General features: G+C 43.2%; 1 protein-coding gene across 1 annotated transcript in view; it reads right to left on the bottom strand.

Annotated features, from left to right (window-relative positions):
* The window catches only part of Nckap5 (NCK associated protein 5), an 841,775-nt gene that overhangs the window by 524,031 nt on the left and 300,291 nt on the right, over positions 1-17,453 (bottom strand). Inside the window, 1 exon segment of the mRNA XM_028874923.2 lies at positions 15,970-16,033. Within this exon segment, the coding sequence (XP_028730756.1) occupies positions 15,970-16,033 (64 nt within the window).

The raw sequence follows: 17,453 nt of genomic DNA, 5'->3' as shown, positions 1-17,453 counted from the left end.
GAGAGATACTCTACCTGGTGGCATTTTATTCAGGAGGTCTAAGATGATCACCCAGTTTGGCTATTTTCTCCTGTTCCTGGGGTGCATTCTTTATCACTGTTGTGCATTTTCTGTGTGCACCTCTTCACCATTTTAGGCTATGTGAGTTTTCAGTTTGTTGACTCCCCCCTCTCCTCCTCCCTCAATCACTCTCTGCCATGTGTGTGCTGTTCATATGCGTGTGGAAGCCAGAGGACAACCTCAGGTATCATTCCTCAGTAACACCATTCACCTTATTCCAATACAGGTTCGTTCGGTGGCCTAAGGCCCATGCATTAACTAGGCTGGCTAGTCAGAAAATCCTAGGGATACTCTTGTCTCTGGCCTCCGCAATGCTGGCGTTACAGGTACATGCCACCAGATATGTTTTTTGTTTATGTGGGTGCTGGAGACCCAAAATCCGGTCTTCCTGCCTTTGTGCCAAGCACCTGTAACCTGAGTTATCCGCACAGCCCCCAATCTCCAATTTCTAAGGTGTTTTTCCCCCCATCACCCACCCTCTTTCATTAGGGGTTATCTTTTTTGCTTTGTATATATCTTCATAGAAAGTCTCAAATTTTTACATGAAATATGTCAGTTAACAGTGAATCATTTTTTTAATCATAAACAGAACATCTTTCTCTATATTATCATTAAAGAAGAACTCGTGTGCGTTTTCTTCTAAAAAAGCTTGAGAGTTTCTTTCTTACGTTTGTACCCCTAATGTATTTAAGTTTTGTTACTGACAGAATTTGAAGTAGCAGAATTCTTAGAGGTGGAGCCAGGACAAAAACTCAGTTTTGGGAAAGTGCTGGATCCACAGCAGTAGTATAACAAGGCAGGCATGGCAGTGCTTATCTGCAATGATCGCCCTGGATGAGGGTAGAGAGGGCAGGGACCGGTAGATCCTCTCAGTTTATTAGCCAGCCATGCTAGCCAAATCTGTGAGCTTCAGGTGCAGTGAGAAACCCTGTCTCAAAAACTTAGGTGAAGAGCAATTAAGGAAGATACCTGATGTTCACCTGTCCTCTGCATAAACACACACACACACACACACACACACACACACACACACACACACCCTTAGCTCACATACTCATGCATACATGCATGCACACTTTCCCAATGGTTAAGCATCTTCTCTTAACCATTTATATGCACTGACTCCTGGAGTAGGTATGAATGGTTGGAGGGAATATTTAACTGGAGGTTTAAACAGTCTATACAGATTCTCCTCTTGCCCTCACCCTCTTTCTTCTGTTCTGCTCCACGCCTGCCTCTGACTTCCTCTCTCACTCTGCAGATGGGAAGCTAGAACCCGAATACCAAGCCTAATTGGGTTAGGAGCCACAGTAGGCTGGCTCTTTGACAGCCCATTCTTTATTGGAGGGTGTGCTCTCGTATCCACACACCAGGCTTCATTGTGAAGAACAGACACCAGCGGCCATGGTAAATCCATTCATATGACTAGCTTCCCTTTTATTAGCACCATCTGAGTCCGTTAGAAATCTTAACCAGGGGTTTAATTTCTCTACAGAGGGCTTTAAATTAATTAGGGGTTCACATGCTAACAAAGAGCCTGATACATCCATAAATCAATCTGGTGTCGGAGGACTACTCAGAGAGGATGTCTATTCATGGGGACCTCATATCCAGCATCCCTGTTGGGCTCCCAACAAAAGGGTGCAGGTGTGGAATAGGCTACTGTGACCAGGAAGCACCAATAATTATCTTGCATCACTTAAGCCACAGCAGGTAATCAGCCAAATCAAAGTCCTGGGTGCCTAGCAAGTAAAATCCAAGTCACCATGAAGACCACAGTGTATCATTTTAACCCCAATCAATGAAGAGCCCGAACGCTGTGATTTATTTTATACCAAGCCTAAGAATTACAAGGACGCTGATCAAAATGATTCCCTTTTTTCCCTCTTTTGTTGGGAACAGAAAGTAACAGATGGAACCATTTTTTTTTTAATGTGCCGAACATTAATAGAGTAGAATAACCTACGAAATTGCTGGTGCCTTCTATTAAATGCACTTGCATTCATGTTTGCATATACACGGGCTGTGCTCTTTGGAAAGAGTGCTTGCTATTCAGGGCCCCGCACTTGTACTTCCGACTCCACTCTAGAACTGTGGAACAATGGGTTTTCGACATTTCCACGTGGCGGGCGTGTGGTTTCTCTTGAATCCTTTTGTTAGAAAACACCTGAGGAACAAAAGAACTATGGATTTGCCTTTAAGTGGTTTTGTATTTTGTCACATCTAAATGTGTATAAAACAGCCGTGAATGAGCACACACGAGCAAAGTCTTTGAAAGCATATAAACTGTGCCTACTTTAAACATGAGGGTAGGTCTCTTTACAACAGTTCTCTCGTTAGTAAAAACCTCCTTGTTCATTTGACTGTATTTAAACTCAACCCTGTGCCCCCCTACATTGGGGTTCTGAAATCCACATGCTAGACGTAATCACACTTAAGCCTGTATAAGCGATGTTGGATAATTAGCTCCTTGAGATGAAAATGTGGTACTACAGCACCCCAGAACAAACCCATCACAAGAACAGTTGAGAAAGCCGTAATTTTAAAACAGGACAAGAAAACGGGCTACTACAAATACAACTCCTCAGAATTTATGATAGTTTTCGGCTAAACAATTCAGGGAACAGATGATTGTGGCTTGGAAATAAACAGAAAAGAACACCCTAAGAATCTGAAGGACACAGACTTTTCCCCTTCTGTACGTGTGACATAAGAGGCTTCCGCCAGGAGCCGGCACTCTGCACCCCCATGGACACACCATTTGGTTGGGCTCATAATGATTCAGGCCCTGCAGGGTTCATTGCCATGGCAAAGCAAGAAAAGAAAATGAAGAAAACAACTGTGTGCCAGGGAGCGGGGACTGAATCACATCTTTGATGCTGGAAGCGACTGAATCAAACTGCGAAGATGAATGAGGGAGGGGCTGTCAAAACATACTGCCCAGGCCATTCATTTGGGGCTTCTCCCAGCCTCACTTCAAGCTCTTGAACCATACAGGTGCTCTCAGAATGCGCACCTGCACCAGGACCAGGCACACTGAAAACAAAACATAAAAGCCCCTTTCTGAGGTGGCGCCCCATCTCCACATATCGGTCATACTTTGCAGTCTGCTTTCACATCACCATCTGTAAGGGAGTGGTGGTTTATCTCTGAAGTCTCTACTTGGATGTTGCGTCATTTGCACTCAAGATTTCCTTACCTGAGAGGGCAGTATGAGACACCCCACACAAGCATGAGAGTAACATCAAAAACAAACAAACAAACAACAACAACAACCAAAAAACCCCACAGGGGTGGGCAGATGGCTCAGTGGCTATGAGCACACACGGCTGCTTCAGAGGACCCAAGTTGGGTTCCCGGCATCCACATTAGGCAGTACAACTGCCTGTAAGTACAGCTCCAGGGGACCTGTGGTACCTTCTTTTGGTCTCTGTAGGTACCTTCACTCATCTGTGCATGCATGCGCGCACACACGTATTCTTAATAAGCTAGTGAGCTGGCTCAGAGGTTGAAGGTGCTTACACGTCCAGCCTGACAATGGGAGTCTGACAGCCACGATACACACACCATCCCACACAAGCTGACTGCTGACTTCACAAGAGCATCCTGGCAGGCAGGCACTCCCACGCGCAGACATACTAAAATAAACAGAATTCTTTAAAAAGTGGTTGGGTGTGGTGGTACATGCTTATAACCCCAGTGCTGTTGAGGCAGAGACAGGCAGATCCTTGGGGGCTTCCGGACCAGCCAGTCTACTCTACCACCCTAGCCTACTTCCTGAGCTCTAGGCCAGTGAGAGATCCTGTTTTGTTTTTTTTTTTTAAAAAGTGGACAACGCCTAAGGAATGAAAGCTGAGATTGTTCTTTTGCCTGCCTGCACATACAAAGGTATGTACACACACACACACACACACACACACACACACACAAAGGTATACACATACAAAGGTGTACACACACACACACAAAGGTGTACATATACAAAGGTGTACACACATACGAAGGAACACATAAAGGTATATATACACACACACACACAAAGGTGTACACATACAAAAGTGTACACACACACAAAGGTGTACACATACAAAGGTGTACACACACACACACACAAAGGTGTACATATACAAAGGTGTACACACACACATACGAAGGAACACATAAAGGTATACACACACACACACAACACACACACACAAAGTCTGGACATGTGGCTCTACACTGGCAATGGAGAGCTACAGCCTTACCCACAGGGTTTGCTAGGGCGCAGAAGAAGGGCCTCTTGGGGAGGTGGTTTTCTGCCATTGCTTGAGGTTATGAGGCTCCTCACCACTCATGTCAGTAGGGGCCACTCAGGCAACCATAACAAGACATTCCTTCCTTCCCACCCAGGGTGGGCCAGAGGGGGTCCTCCAGAGAGGCAAATGTCCAGTCCTTGTCCAGAAGTCATGAGAAACCTCTCACCTCTGTGTCACAGAAACTTCGGGGGAATATAAGCTGGCTCCCCAGACTGGCAGATCTACTTCCTGGTGACACACTCAACAGACACCAGGAAAGCAAAACATTGTAATCAGGGTCTCCTAACATCATACACAAACATCCTGGCAGCCAACAAGTCTCTCATCACACAGCTACCAACCCCTGGAACTGAGTGAGGAAATATGGCAGGTGATAACTAAGAGAACAAATGTGAGGATTGCCAGGAAAAGGATCAGAAGGTCGTCAAGACACAACGACATGAACAGTTATGTGTGTAATTTAACCTAAATCCCTATTAGCAAGGAAAGAAAGTCTTAGCAGAGAAATTAAAGATATAAATAGGAACAAAGTGGAAATGCAATAGTGAAAAATTCACTCCCTGGAACAGAGAGGCCAAGACACAGGATGATGAGCAGAACACAGGGAAGGAGCAAGGATGGGTGAGCTGGATGATAGAGTTGTAGAAAATATGCAGTCGGGAGCAGGAGCGATGGTTCAGCTGTGAGGAGCATCGGCTGCACTTCCGGGGGAACCTGCTCCACTCCCTGTACCTACACGTGACTCACAACCATCCGGTACTCACATCCATGGGCTGGGAAACCCTCTTCTGGCCTCTGTAGATACCCATAGGCATGTGCACATATACACAGACACACAGACAGATGTACAGATGCACAAGTAAATAATAAAACATTCTTAAAATGAAAGGAAACGTATACTGTGTGAAGACGGAGAGAAAACTGACAGAGGGTAGCAGAGGAACAAAGCTTCAGGGCCACAGAGGCCAAGACAAAAGGGCTTCCCTGCCTCATCTTGGAGCTCGTCGAAGACAAGAGAGATGGCAGGGTGAAGAAATAATGAAAACTACTCAATTAAAAAAGGAAAGAAAACAAAAGCCAACCCCACAAGCCTACAGATTTAAGAACTGAAATAGCCCTCAAAAAGGTTTGAACCCAAGACTCTTCTTCACCCAGACACCTCACAGACACACCTTACTGTAGAGAGTCAGACTAAAGGCTTCGAGAGGCAGAAGCAGGATGGGATTCCCATGAGGCCAAGCAGTTAGAACAACAGGCAGTCTCTCATGAGAAGAGAGCAGCAGCATGGGTTTTTACATGAGCTGGGAAACAGAACAACATCCAGAACTATCAGGCCAGACTCGTTTATCTCGTCAGAATATCCCTCAGCAATGAAGGGAAATCAAGAGAGTCTCGGGTACAGGAAGATTGATAAAATAATGTGTTGCCAGTAAAACTATCTTAAAAGACTATGTACACAAAGTTCTCCAAACAGAAAAGCAGCTGACGAGAAAAAATGAATCAAGGGGCTGGGGATCAGGTGGTTCGGTGGGCAGAAGCAATTGTCACAAACCCTGATGACTTGAACACCATTCCTGGGACCAATATGGTGAATAAGAGAACAAACTCCATACAACTGTACTCTGACTTCCACATGCATTCTGTGGCATACACATGTGCTGCAAACACACACACACACACACACAAATGATAGATAGATAGATAGATAGATAGATAGATAGATAGATAGATAGATAGATAGATAAATGAAATTTAAAAATTAATCAATACAAAATATACTAAATGCCTAAAAGGCTTGAAATGATAAAACTTTTAGAAGGAGCCAGCAAGATGGCTCAGTGGGTAAAGGAACTTGCTGCCAAGGTTGATAACCTGGGTTCAACCTCTAGGATGCTTATTTACACAGACACCCCTCCCCTAGAAGAAAGAAACCTGGAACACCAGTGAGAAAGGAAAAGCTTGAATAAATGTAGGAAGCCTTCCTCATGTTTTCAAAATCCTTTGACAGTTGAAGCAAAAATAACACCCACCAGGTGATGTCTTTCTAAGTGTGTGTGGAGGATAATCAAGACATTTACATTATGAATGGGGAAAGTGAAGGGAGAGACCTAAGAATAAAGTTTCTCTAGTACACCTCAGCTGAGCAGCCATGAGCCACGCGTGTGAAGTTATACTTTGAGAAACACTAGAAAAGACATCCAGACAAATACACTCAAAGAATGCTATAAATAAATCAAAAGTAATCCTGAAAAGTGTTTCAACACCCACAGGATAGTAGTCAAGGAAAATGGTGACATGAAAACAAAGCAAAAATGAGACATAAGCTATGACACATCAGTAGCTCAGCTGAGAGTAAAAAACCTACAAACACCAACTGAAAACTCAGACTGGGGGCTGGCGAGATGGGTCAGTGATTAGAAAGAGCTTGCTGCTCTCGCTGAGGACCTGGGCTGGGGTCACCGCACCCACATTGGTGGCTCACAAATGCCTGTAACTCCAGTTCCAGGGGATCTAATACCCTCATCTAGCTTCAGAAGACTCCTACACCTACACACAGAGATAAAAACACACATACATAAATAAAAATAAATTAAAAAAAATAAAAATAAATAAATCTTAAAACAAAGCAACACACACATACACACACACACACACACACTGAGTTGTAGAGCAGAGTAAAAAAACATGATCCAGGTATATGCTGCCTACAAAAAGCTGACTGTAAACATTAACAGTATAGGTGGGTTATGGGGATATGGGGAAAGAGTTATCATACACCACCTGGACCCAACAGAAGTAGGAAGGTATCCATTAACACCTGACATCGGGAATTAGAAGAAAGAAAACAACCAGAGACAGAGAAAACACATTTGGACACATTCCAGTCTTCGGTGAAAAAAGGAAATTTCCAATCGAATTGCTAATTATCTTTAAAAGGGTGGTTTCCTTAGCACACCAATACTTTTGTAGAAAATTGAGCACATTGAGGATATGCTGCTTATAAACTAAATTTGTGGTTATAGTTGCTAAGGACAATCTATCAGTGAATTCGTTGCTTTCAAATAAGCATCCTGAATTAACATACATATACAACCAGCCATGCACACATCTATAATATTTATGTATGGGTGTATATGCACATACACATGCACGCGTGCGCGCACACACACACACACACAAAAAAAAAACAAAAACAAAAACAAAAAAACTGTGTTCCCAGTATGCACTCAGGTAAAAAATTGTCAATGAACTGCCTCTGCCTGATGTTTCCTCCCAGATTGAACCATCCCTCAGGAAGAGTTCCTTTAGATGAAAGTAAGCAACTCAAAATAGCTCCAGGAAGTTCCTGAAACTGATCCGACTCACTGAGCCCTTCCCTCCAAGGGTAAACAATCAAGATGCTCAGCGTCATCCTCAGACAAGCCAGGCTGCAAAGAAGCCTCCGAGACCAGCCAAGCTGCCTGGGAGGCTCTTAGGGCAACCGATTCCCATAGAAAGCACTCTCTCCATCCCGCTGAGCTGCCTGCAGGCTGCCCAGTGTGTGCTAGGTTCCCAGCTTTTGTGAGCTGTCACCGTGGCTGGCGGTAAGCTTTGGGGACAAGCAGCTGTCTTTGAGTAACCTATACTCTTATGGTACCTCTCCCCCTGCCACACACACACCCATATTCCTGTAAGTCACCCCATAATGATCATTGGTTCACCAAATTCAATTTTGGTGATATCCATACTTTGGAATGTTGTGGGCTCCTTATCTGGGGTGAGTAGGTGTGTGTGTATGTGTGTGTGTGTGTGTGTGTGTGTGTGTGTGTGTGTGTGTATCTGTGTGTGTGTGTTCTGTTGTGTCTTCCCAGGGGGGAAAAATGTGTGACACAACACTGCCTCCCAAACCAATGAAACAGGCACCAGCATTAACTCTGACTGAAATGGTCAGAAAACAGTTACCCTGGACTTGAACTGGATCTCTCATTTAGGGCTGTATTGCTCCATTTACACCCCATTGAGTAACAAAGGGCAGGGTCAGCAAATATGATGTTGCAGCTCAAAACAAATGCATTTTCATCTAATTGAAAACAGTGTTCTTGGCAGAGACTCACTTTCCTTCCAGTGAGAGGGGAATCAACTCCTGCTGTTCCCCACCCTCTCTGTCTTCTGCTTACCAAGCCTCAGGAGAGAAGGGAATGAAAGTTCTGGATTCTGTAATGAGAACTAGGAAAGGAGGGAGACTCCAGGGGAGGATAAAAGGATGCCAGGAAGAGCCGGAGAGCATCCCTATGATGCTGCTGGGGACTGCCATGCTTGTCTCTGAACATTAGGGCTCAGGTTTCATCCAATGGCATCCAAGGACTCTGAGGACAGAGATACTAAGACCTGAGCCAAAGTCCTACCCTCGCCTGTGCCCAAGCACATCCAAGTCCATAGACCTGTGAACATCATGGAAGGTGAACTCAAAAGAGGACCATGGTCACATGTAGGATCAGAATCTGCAGCCCACACTTAGTGGGGTTAACTGCCAGGCTAAAAAAACAAACCTCCAAAAACCCTCATGTTTTTTCTTTAGAACCTCGGGAGCGAATGCCTAAAATACTGAAAGACTCAATACCCAAGGTGGATGTCGCTTCTGCCAACAATCATCTGAAGCAGTGGTTCTCAACCTGTGGGTCTTGACCCCTGTGGGAGGTCAAATGGCCCTCTCATAAGGGTTACCATCAGAAAAGAGATATTTACATTATGATTCATAACAGTAGCAAAATCACATTTATGATGTAGCAATGAAAATAATTTAATGGTTGGGGGTCACCACAACATGAGGAACTGTCTTAAAGGGGCACAGCATTAGGAAGGTTGAGAACCACTGCTCTAAAGACTCAATGCTATGATTAGCAAGCCACAGGGGCATTTCTTTAGGAAACTGGCCAGCTGACTCCACGACTATGCAGGAAATGAAGGGACTGGAAATTGTAGAAACATCAAGGAAACAACAGTCACAAGACCCTTCACTACCTGATTTTAAACCTTACTATGCAGTTACAGAAATCAAGCAGTCCAGTATTCTCCAGGGAGAAAGAAATAGATGGAAGGAACAAAATTCAAAGTGAGGGCTGGAAAGACGGCTCAGCCATCAAGAGCTCATGGACCTATTGACTCATAACCACCTGTAACTCAGCCCCGGGAAGTCTCACACACACACACACACACACACACACACACACACACACACACACACACACTACACATGCACCTACAAATAAAAATAAAATAGATACTTTTTAAATGAATTTTAAAAGTCACAGTCAGGTACAGACTTGTACGTGTAGAGGGAAATGGTTTTCAGCAAACTTTGGCACGCGAAAACTCAAAGGAAGTTCATTTTTTGAACTATCGCACGTGTGGGTGCTGAAACGCTCGTCAACCCACACCACTTGTCCCAGACAAACTGTAAGTACCTGTGGGCCACTGACCTAAGCACATCCTTTTCCACGCAGAGGAAAACACAAAGCAGTGTTTATAAACATAAAGTAGGCGAAAGTTCTTCAAATACAGGAACTCGTGATGGTAAATTTAAAAACTCAGTATTAAAATGTTCCCAGTCATCCACAGGTACCATTCTTTAGAGGGAGTGGGCAAATGAAAAGGTGGGGAATGGAAATTGGTCACTCATATTGTGATGAGACTTGGACTGAAAAAACAATACAAACAACCTATGCAATTGTACAAAGAGGAAAAGCAGCTGTCAATCCTTCAAACGGGCAAAGCAATCGATCAGATGTGTGAGTAACAAGTAGACCGTAAGTGGGCAGACCCTCATCATTAAGGAAATGCAAGTCAAATCACAAGGAGCTACTGCCCCATTCACTACCACGGCCACACTACAGAAGACCAACCGTTGGGAGTGTTGGCTGGAGATCCATCCACAGCTCTCTCCATGACTACAGTTATTGATACTGAGTGTGCTACAGTGCATGCTGGAGGTCAGAGGGCAACTTGGAGGAGTCTATGATCTGCTTACACCATGTGGGCTCTGGAGATAAACTTGGGTCATCACACTTGGTGACAAGCACCTTTATCTGCTGAACCCTCTTGAGATGGCTGCCTTGGTTTTTGAGGCAGGGTCTCTCACTGGGCAGGTAAGAAGGGCTTGTCAGTGTGATCCTCCTGTCTCCACCTCCTCAGAGTTTCTATTATGGCCATGAACAGCAGGTCCAGCACTTTATATGGGTTCTGGGAATAGAACTCAGGTCCTTAGACTTGGATGGCAAGCACTTTAACAAATGAGCTATTGCTCTAGCCCCCTAACTGTCTTTATAAATGCTTTATGAATCCTTCATTCACAGACTTGGAAAAGTGGTAGAACTTCAGCATTTTCATACTGGGTCATTTTCTTTCATGCATTCCCTTTCTCTACACACCCTCTACCCACCGCCTGCTCCCCACTCTGGCTGGCTCCCTCCCCTTCTTCCTGACACTGTACTCCCTTCTATTTTCTTATCACATGCATTTCATTTACCTGTACTATAAGCTCTCTTCTTCCCACCTCATGACCCCCTTCCTTTCCAGTTTCATGACATCCATACACAGAAACAAACCAACACTATATACACATAACTTTAAACTTAGGTTCTGCATTTAAAAAGGAATGGTATTCGTCTCTGAGTCTGGATTATGATTGCCAGTTTTATCCGTTTTCCTGCAAATGTCATGATTTCATTTTTCATCACAGCTAAAAGAACATGATGTATGTGGAGCACATTGTCTTTATCTATTCTTCTGCTAATGGTCGTCTAGACTGGTTCCATTTCCTCACGATTGTGAATGGTGCAGCAATAAGCCTGATGTGCTGATATGCGTGTAGTCTGCCGACTTAAGCGTGCTTTGGATACCCCAGGGTGGGGTACCTGGGCAAGTGTAGTGTTAGTCCCTTGAGGATCTTCCACACTGACCGTGACAGTGGCTGCACCGACTGACATCTCCCCAGCAGTGAGTACGGGCTTCTCTTCTCCCATACGCAAGGATACTTTTGTAGGGTGAGTTTCCATGGCCGGAAAGATGGCTCAGTGGTTAAACTCACTTACTACGCTTGCCGTGTAATAACAGTAATAGAATAATAATAATTGTAGCAATGTTATATAGCAATATTAATACTAATAATCATAAGTAGGATTCAGTTCCCAGCATCCTAGTGGTGACTCATAACCATCCATAACTCCAGTTGCACTGATCCAACCCCCCTTTTCAGATCTTCACCGTCACTAGGCATGTATGTGGTGCACATGCACGTCCATTATGAAGGGGCTCTCGCAGGCCCAAGCACGGCAAACATGGCACCAGCAGTGTTTGCCTGACCCCTCCCCTCCATTCCTTCTGCCTTGCTAAACCATGAGATTACCTTCCTGAAGCTAGCCACCAAGGTCTATTCCCTATCTGGCCACTTCCTCCTCCTGAGGCTGACTACCAAGGTCCAGCTGCCAAAGTGTTAAAGTCCAGCAATCTCCCTCATCCTCTGTCTCTTTTCTTTGTCTGTTTTTCCCTGTCCCTTTGTCCCTGTGGGGCAAATCTCCTTCATGCTGAGAACTTGGTTCTGGAATATCTTGGGCCAACTTGGAGGTCCTTTCATATTACATATATACATACCTGCATTACAGGTGAAAGACTCACACACATAAAATAAGATAAATAAATCTTTTTAAAAGCAAATGCCATTATTCCTCTCATTTCCTATGTATGACATGACCTTTACAGGGCTTTTGGTGGCAAAGTACAACTTATCCCGTCCATGACCAGGTTTGATGGGAGCACTTAGAAGATAATAAAAGTTATACTCAGGTTCACTGTCTAGTGAATGGTGTTGGGAATTTAGATAACACATATCTCATAGGTATACATGTGTGTATGTATGTATGTATACCAAATTGTTAGCTAATTTCACATATATGTGTATATAATATATATGTATGTGTGTCATATATTATAACCTGCATGTAATATATATCATATTTAACATATTAACATTAATAATATGTTACATATTAAAACCTGAATGGTTCTGTAAGACAATGAGAGCGATATCTTTATAATGTTCAGGTGGCTCTTCTTTATGCATTAACAAAACTTGAGGTTCACTGAAGACTCAAAGGGAGGATACGCTGAGCCAGCAAAATGAAGCACAGGTTGAATCATCTCTCAGAAGGAAGACAAACTGGGAAGAGTCACTGAAGAGTACTGCAAACCAATGGTAAAAAGTACTTCCCTGAACAGCTAGGGAAACAAATATAAAATATTCCGGATACTGAAAGGGAGTCTCCCCAAACTCTTTACCTTGGGTACAGTCAAAGACAGCTAGTGTGATATGAATCCACACCAGCCTTACCCCTAAGCTGTGGTTCATATTCCATGTATAGGTATGGTGATATAGATATGAAAGGGATAAAAGGGTAGATTATTGAATCTACTTTTAAAGAGTAATTTGTTTAAAATGTTTTACACTGCTATAGATTTTTAGTTTATTGATACAAGTTTAAAGTTAATTTTGTTATACTGTATATATATTTCTATTCTCATTTGAGGTATTATGTTTATGTAACTCATTTAGATGATAATAGATAATTAAGAAATACAGATTAATTAGCTTTCTATGACAGTCAAACTTATAGTCATGTTGTTTTCTAGGTCTACATAGATAAAATTCAATTAGGTAGGTAGTCATTAAACACTTCAAAGACCTACAGAACACGGCATTTAAAATATTTTTAAAAATTTAGACTTTCTGGACAGTGAGACATGTCTGCTCCTGGCAGCACTGATTTACTTCAGAGAGGAGGATGGGCATCAAAGACACTCCATATGGAGTTTATCTTCACCTTGGCAAAAATAGCCATTTGGACAAGAAACTGTTCTTGCCTAGACTGCTGGATTGACTGAACATGCAGGACCCATAAAAAGGTGACCACTGAAATTTGCTTGATAAAATGGTCCTCCAGGTTCCTGCTTCACAGAGGAAACTGCCAGACATTCTAAAGAACACTGAGAAAAGTGACTGAGAGACTCTAGACCTATGGGCTAAAGACAGATGCCCCAACTTTACAGAGAAACTTTGGATGACTGTCCAGGCTGCCAACTGTCTCTGTCTACTCTCACAAGATTCCTAAAAGTTATTTACATCCTTTTCCCATTTCTCAGGTAATAGTATATCCGTCTGAGGTCTTTGATATAGTTAAAGACTAAATAGTTATAATTTTCTCAGTTATGATAAAAGATAAGTTAGATATAAAACCTTAGACTCACAAAAATAGGATACATAGGATATCTTCTTTAATTTTGCCAAATACAAATAGACTAGATATTATAAATAAACTAGATATTGTACTGTAATTCTTGCTTGATAATTGTTTTGTTATATGTAATTTTACTATATAAAAGTTAAAAACCTTCCTTTTTGAAAAAAAGAAAAGGGGAAGTGCTGTGGATATCAATCTGTATAAATAAAATGCTGTTTGGCCAGTAGCCAGGCAGGAAGTGTAGGTGAGACAAGCAAAAAAGAGAATTCTGGGAACAAGAAGATTGAGTCAGGAGATACTGCTAGCCGCCATGAGTACCAACATGTAATATGCTGGCAAGCCACAAGCCACGTGGCAAAGTATAGATTAATAAAAATGGGTTAATTTAAGATAAAAGAACTAGATAACAAAAAGCCTGCCACGGCCATACAGTTTGTAAGCAACATAAGTCTCTGTGTGTTTACTCGGTTGGTCTGAACAGCTGCGGAACTGGTGGGTGAGAGAGATTTGTCCTGACCGTGGGCCAGGCAGGACTGGAGAAAACTCTAGCTACAGTATGGTTCACATTGCACACATGTGTTCATCCCTGCTACTAACAGGGAACCTTTCTACATGAAGTTCAGAGTACCGCTTTAGATTGTGGATCACAGATGGGTCATGGTAAAATCTTAATACAGTCTGGAATTTAATTAACAGTAATCCAACGTTGCTCTCTCTGTAATGGTGATTATACCACAGTCATACCTAATGTTGATACTAGGGAGAATTGGATAAAAGGCTGCAGGTGCGTAATGTCTGTGTCGACCTAATGATATTCAAAAATGAAATCTTTATTACAAAAAGAAAAAAAATCTCTTGGACTAGGGAGGAAGCTCATGTGATTAGTGCTTGCTACACAACCATGAGGACCTGAGTTTTACCCTAGAAACTACCTATAAAACCAGACATGCTGGTGTGTGTTTATAACCCTGGTGCTTGGGAGGTTAGCTCCCTGGAGCTTCCTAGCCAGCAAGCCCAGCCTACCTGGTGAGCTGCAGACCAGTGAGAGACCCTGTCTCCAAACACAAGGTGAAGGTCCCCTGAGGAATGACAGCAGGCTTGTTCTCTGTCCTCCAGAGCTGTCTACAATGCAGGGAGCAGAACAGTGGAGAAGGTGTAGCTCAACACTCCAACCTTGATGTTTTTCCAACTTGTTTTCTTGTCATTTCTCAAAGATGCTTCTGCATGGCTGCCTCAAAGTCTTTGAACATCTGCAGAGTCTCTCTGTATTCTGCCTCCCACCACAACAAACCGTGTGATTTGCCTTTGCAAAGTATGCTAGCACGTTTCTAGTCCCCAGTGCCCTTCGGACACATTCAGTATCTAGCCTGTAGGCCAAGCCCATTGCACTGCTCATCAGGACCAGCGACTTCCACAAACCCCTTCCTCTGTTTGTTAGATGAACTGTCACTTAGTTCTCATGGAATCAAATAGAAGCAGCCTTCCGGGGGCTGCAAACAAAGATGCCACTTCCTTTTCACAAAAAACAGATTCTTCCGCTGAAAATTCACACACCTGACCCTGTCTTGTCAGAAGAGGAGCAAAATAAGACTGGTGTTACATTTCCTTCTCAGAGATAGCAACAGCAGTTAATTCACACACAGACAGGCTCCTGGAGTACCCAGAGGGTCACCTCGGATGTTACAGTAGCACCTCAGCAGATACTTTGGCAAAGACAATGGTCTATGAAATGAAGTTCAGGTGGACCAAAAAAAAAAACAAACAAAAAAAAACCTGTATTGATTCTTTTGTAGCATTCAGAAGCACAAGGAAACATCAGTTTTCCTAAGAAGTCAAGCTAGAATGTACAGGGTGAAATACCCTGTAGATACTGGGAAGGGAGAAAATAAAAAGGCAATTACATTAGGAAACACCCCGGGGTTCTTTCTGTAATTTGTTTTGTTTACTTTCAAATAACTGAGAGGGTTGAATTATATTGAATTGTCCTTATCTAAAAATCTAAATTTGTACATTTACAGACTTGGCACTGACAGATGGAAGCCTGGCCACCCAATCAAGACTCTTAAAACCCAGCCTTCCACCCTTTGAACATTAGAGTGTTGTTTCAAATCTGGTCTCAGCCTCTGCCCATCTATATGTGTCTGTCTGTCTGTGTCTCTCTCACCTTCCATGGTAAAGCTAGCTAAATGGAAATAAACACATTGTTTCCCAAAGGTACAGCCATGGGTTGGCTACAAGCAAATATTTGGCTTCGACACACTTTGCTGGGACAGAATGGTTCTGAAGCCAGAGCTCCCAGGACAGGAGACTCCCAGGAAGGGAGCCAAGCCAAGACTCACCATGGCCCCTTGGTTTGTCCTTTGGGCAACTTCTCTCTGCAGCCTGGCCACAGCCAACTTCTCCCTGGAGAGACAGAAACATGTGATTAGGTGACTATTCCCAGGGCTGGGACACCACCATGTGGCTGGGAACACTCTTTGGAAATCTCCAGAGCTGCCCTCTCTACTTACCTCCTTCTCTCAACCATATTTAATATTAAATATTTAAAGTGACTGGTCTTTATAGGGCCTCGTCTCTATCCGGCATCACAACACAGACTCTTTTGTTTTGGAGTTCATAATGGAGGAATAAATATTGAATGCTAGGTTAAGCAGTGTTCCACTAGCCTCATTTGCATATATCCTTTGTCACTTACATTTCTGGGCGTATTTCATTAGTACTGATTTTGCTTATATATTTTTAATCGTTTGCTCTTTTCCCTCTATAATCAAGCTGGATTTTAAAAGGCAAACAAACCCTAACTCTACACCATTCCTGAGGAAATAGAAAATCATTAGCAAGCTTGCTGTGTATTATGAACTACACTGGACATTTTTCCCATTCTATGAACTTGTCAGTTCCTCATTCCATAGAGAAGGAAACTGAGGGTCCCAGAGGCTGAGGGAACAACTGAGTTCTGACCTGGGACATGATGGGATCAAGTGTTGGGTTACCTTAGATCAAAGTCCAAATTTAAAACTGCATTTTTTCAAGGCCTAGGAAATTTTTTCAACTATAGATTTAGAAATCAGATCATGAATCAGTAAGATTGCTGAGAAGGTGAAGGGGTTTGCTGGGAAAACTCAAAGACCTGAGATCCATCCGAGATGGTGGAAAGAGAGAACCCAATCCTGAAAGTCAGCTTCTGACCTCCATGTAGATGTGTGCACACAATAAAGACCTGCTAAATTGGGTTTAGTAGTCGTACTTCATAATGCGATTCATTTCATATCCGTCATAACTAATTACACTTCCAATACATAGAATACCCACTGAAATGGGAAGAATGCTTGTGATGACACATGCATTTTGAACAGCTTTTCAGTTTTTTAAACAGTGAACAGGTACCATCAAGGTAAGGAGCAGCTCCTAGCCAGCTCTAAGCCTCAGTTTTGGCGATAATTTCCCTTGAAATCCTTCCCCTGCTAGTGAGTGGATGTAGAGGGGGTGGCTCCATCCCCAGGTTGGTGACAGGATTTCTTGCCTCCAACGGCTGTGACACACCTGGCCACCCGAAACAAAGGAACTGAAGCCAACTTTCCAGGCTAAGGAGGGACCCAGTCAATAAAGCACATGCCTTGCAAGCATGAGGACCTGAATTAGAACCCCAGGACTTACATGAAAAGTTGGGTGTAGTGCTATGTGTCCCAGAAGCCATCAACTGTCAATAGCTGTATAGAATGCCCTCCCTCCAGCATGCTAGGATGTTAGCTGGCTTTTATCAGTCGTGTGCAGTTCTCCTACAGACAACCACAGCTGCTGTGAGTTTAGGAGTCCAACAGTC

The sequence above is a fragment of the Peromyscus leucopus genome, chromosome 15 (assembly GCF_004664715.2).
Source record: "Peromyscus leucopus breed LL Stock chromosome 15, UCI_PerLeu_2.1, whole genome shotgun sequence".
NCBI lineage: Eukaryota > Metazoa > Chordata > Mammalia > Rodentia > Cricetidae > Peromyscus > Peromyscus leucopus.
Note: the sequence above shows the minus strand (reverse complement) of the source record. Positions and strands in the feature narration are given on the sequence as shown.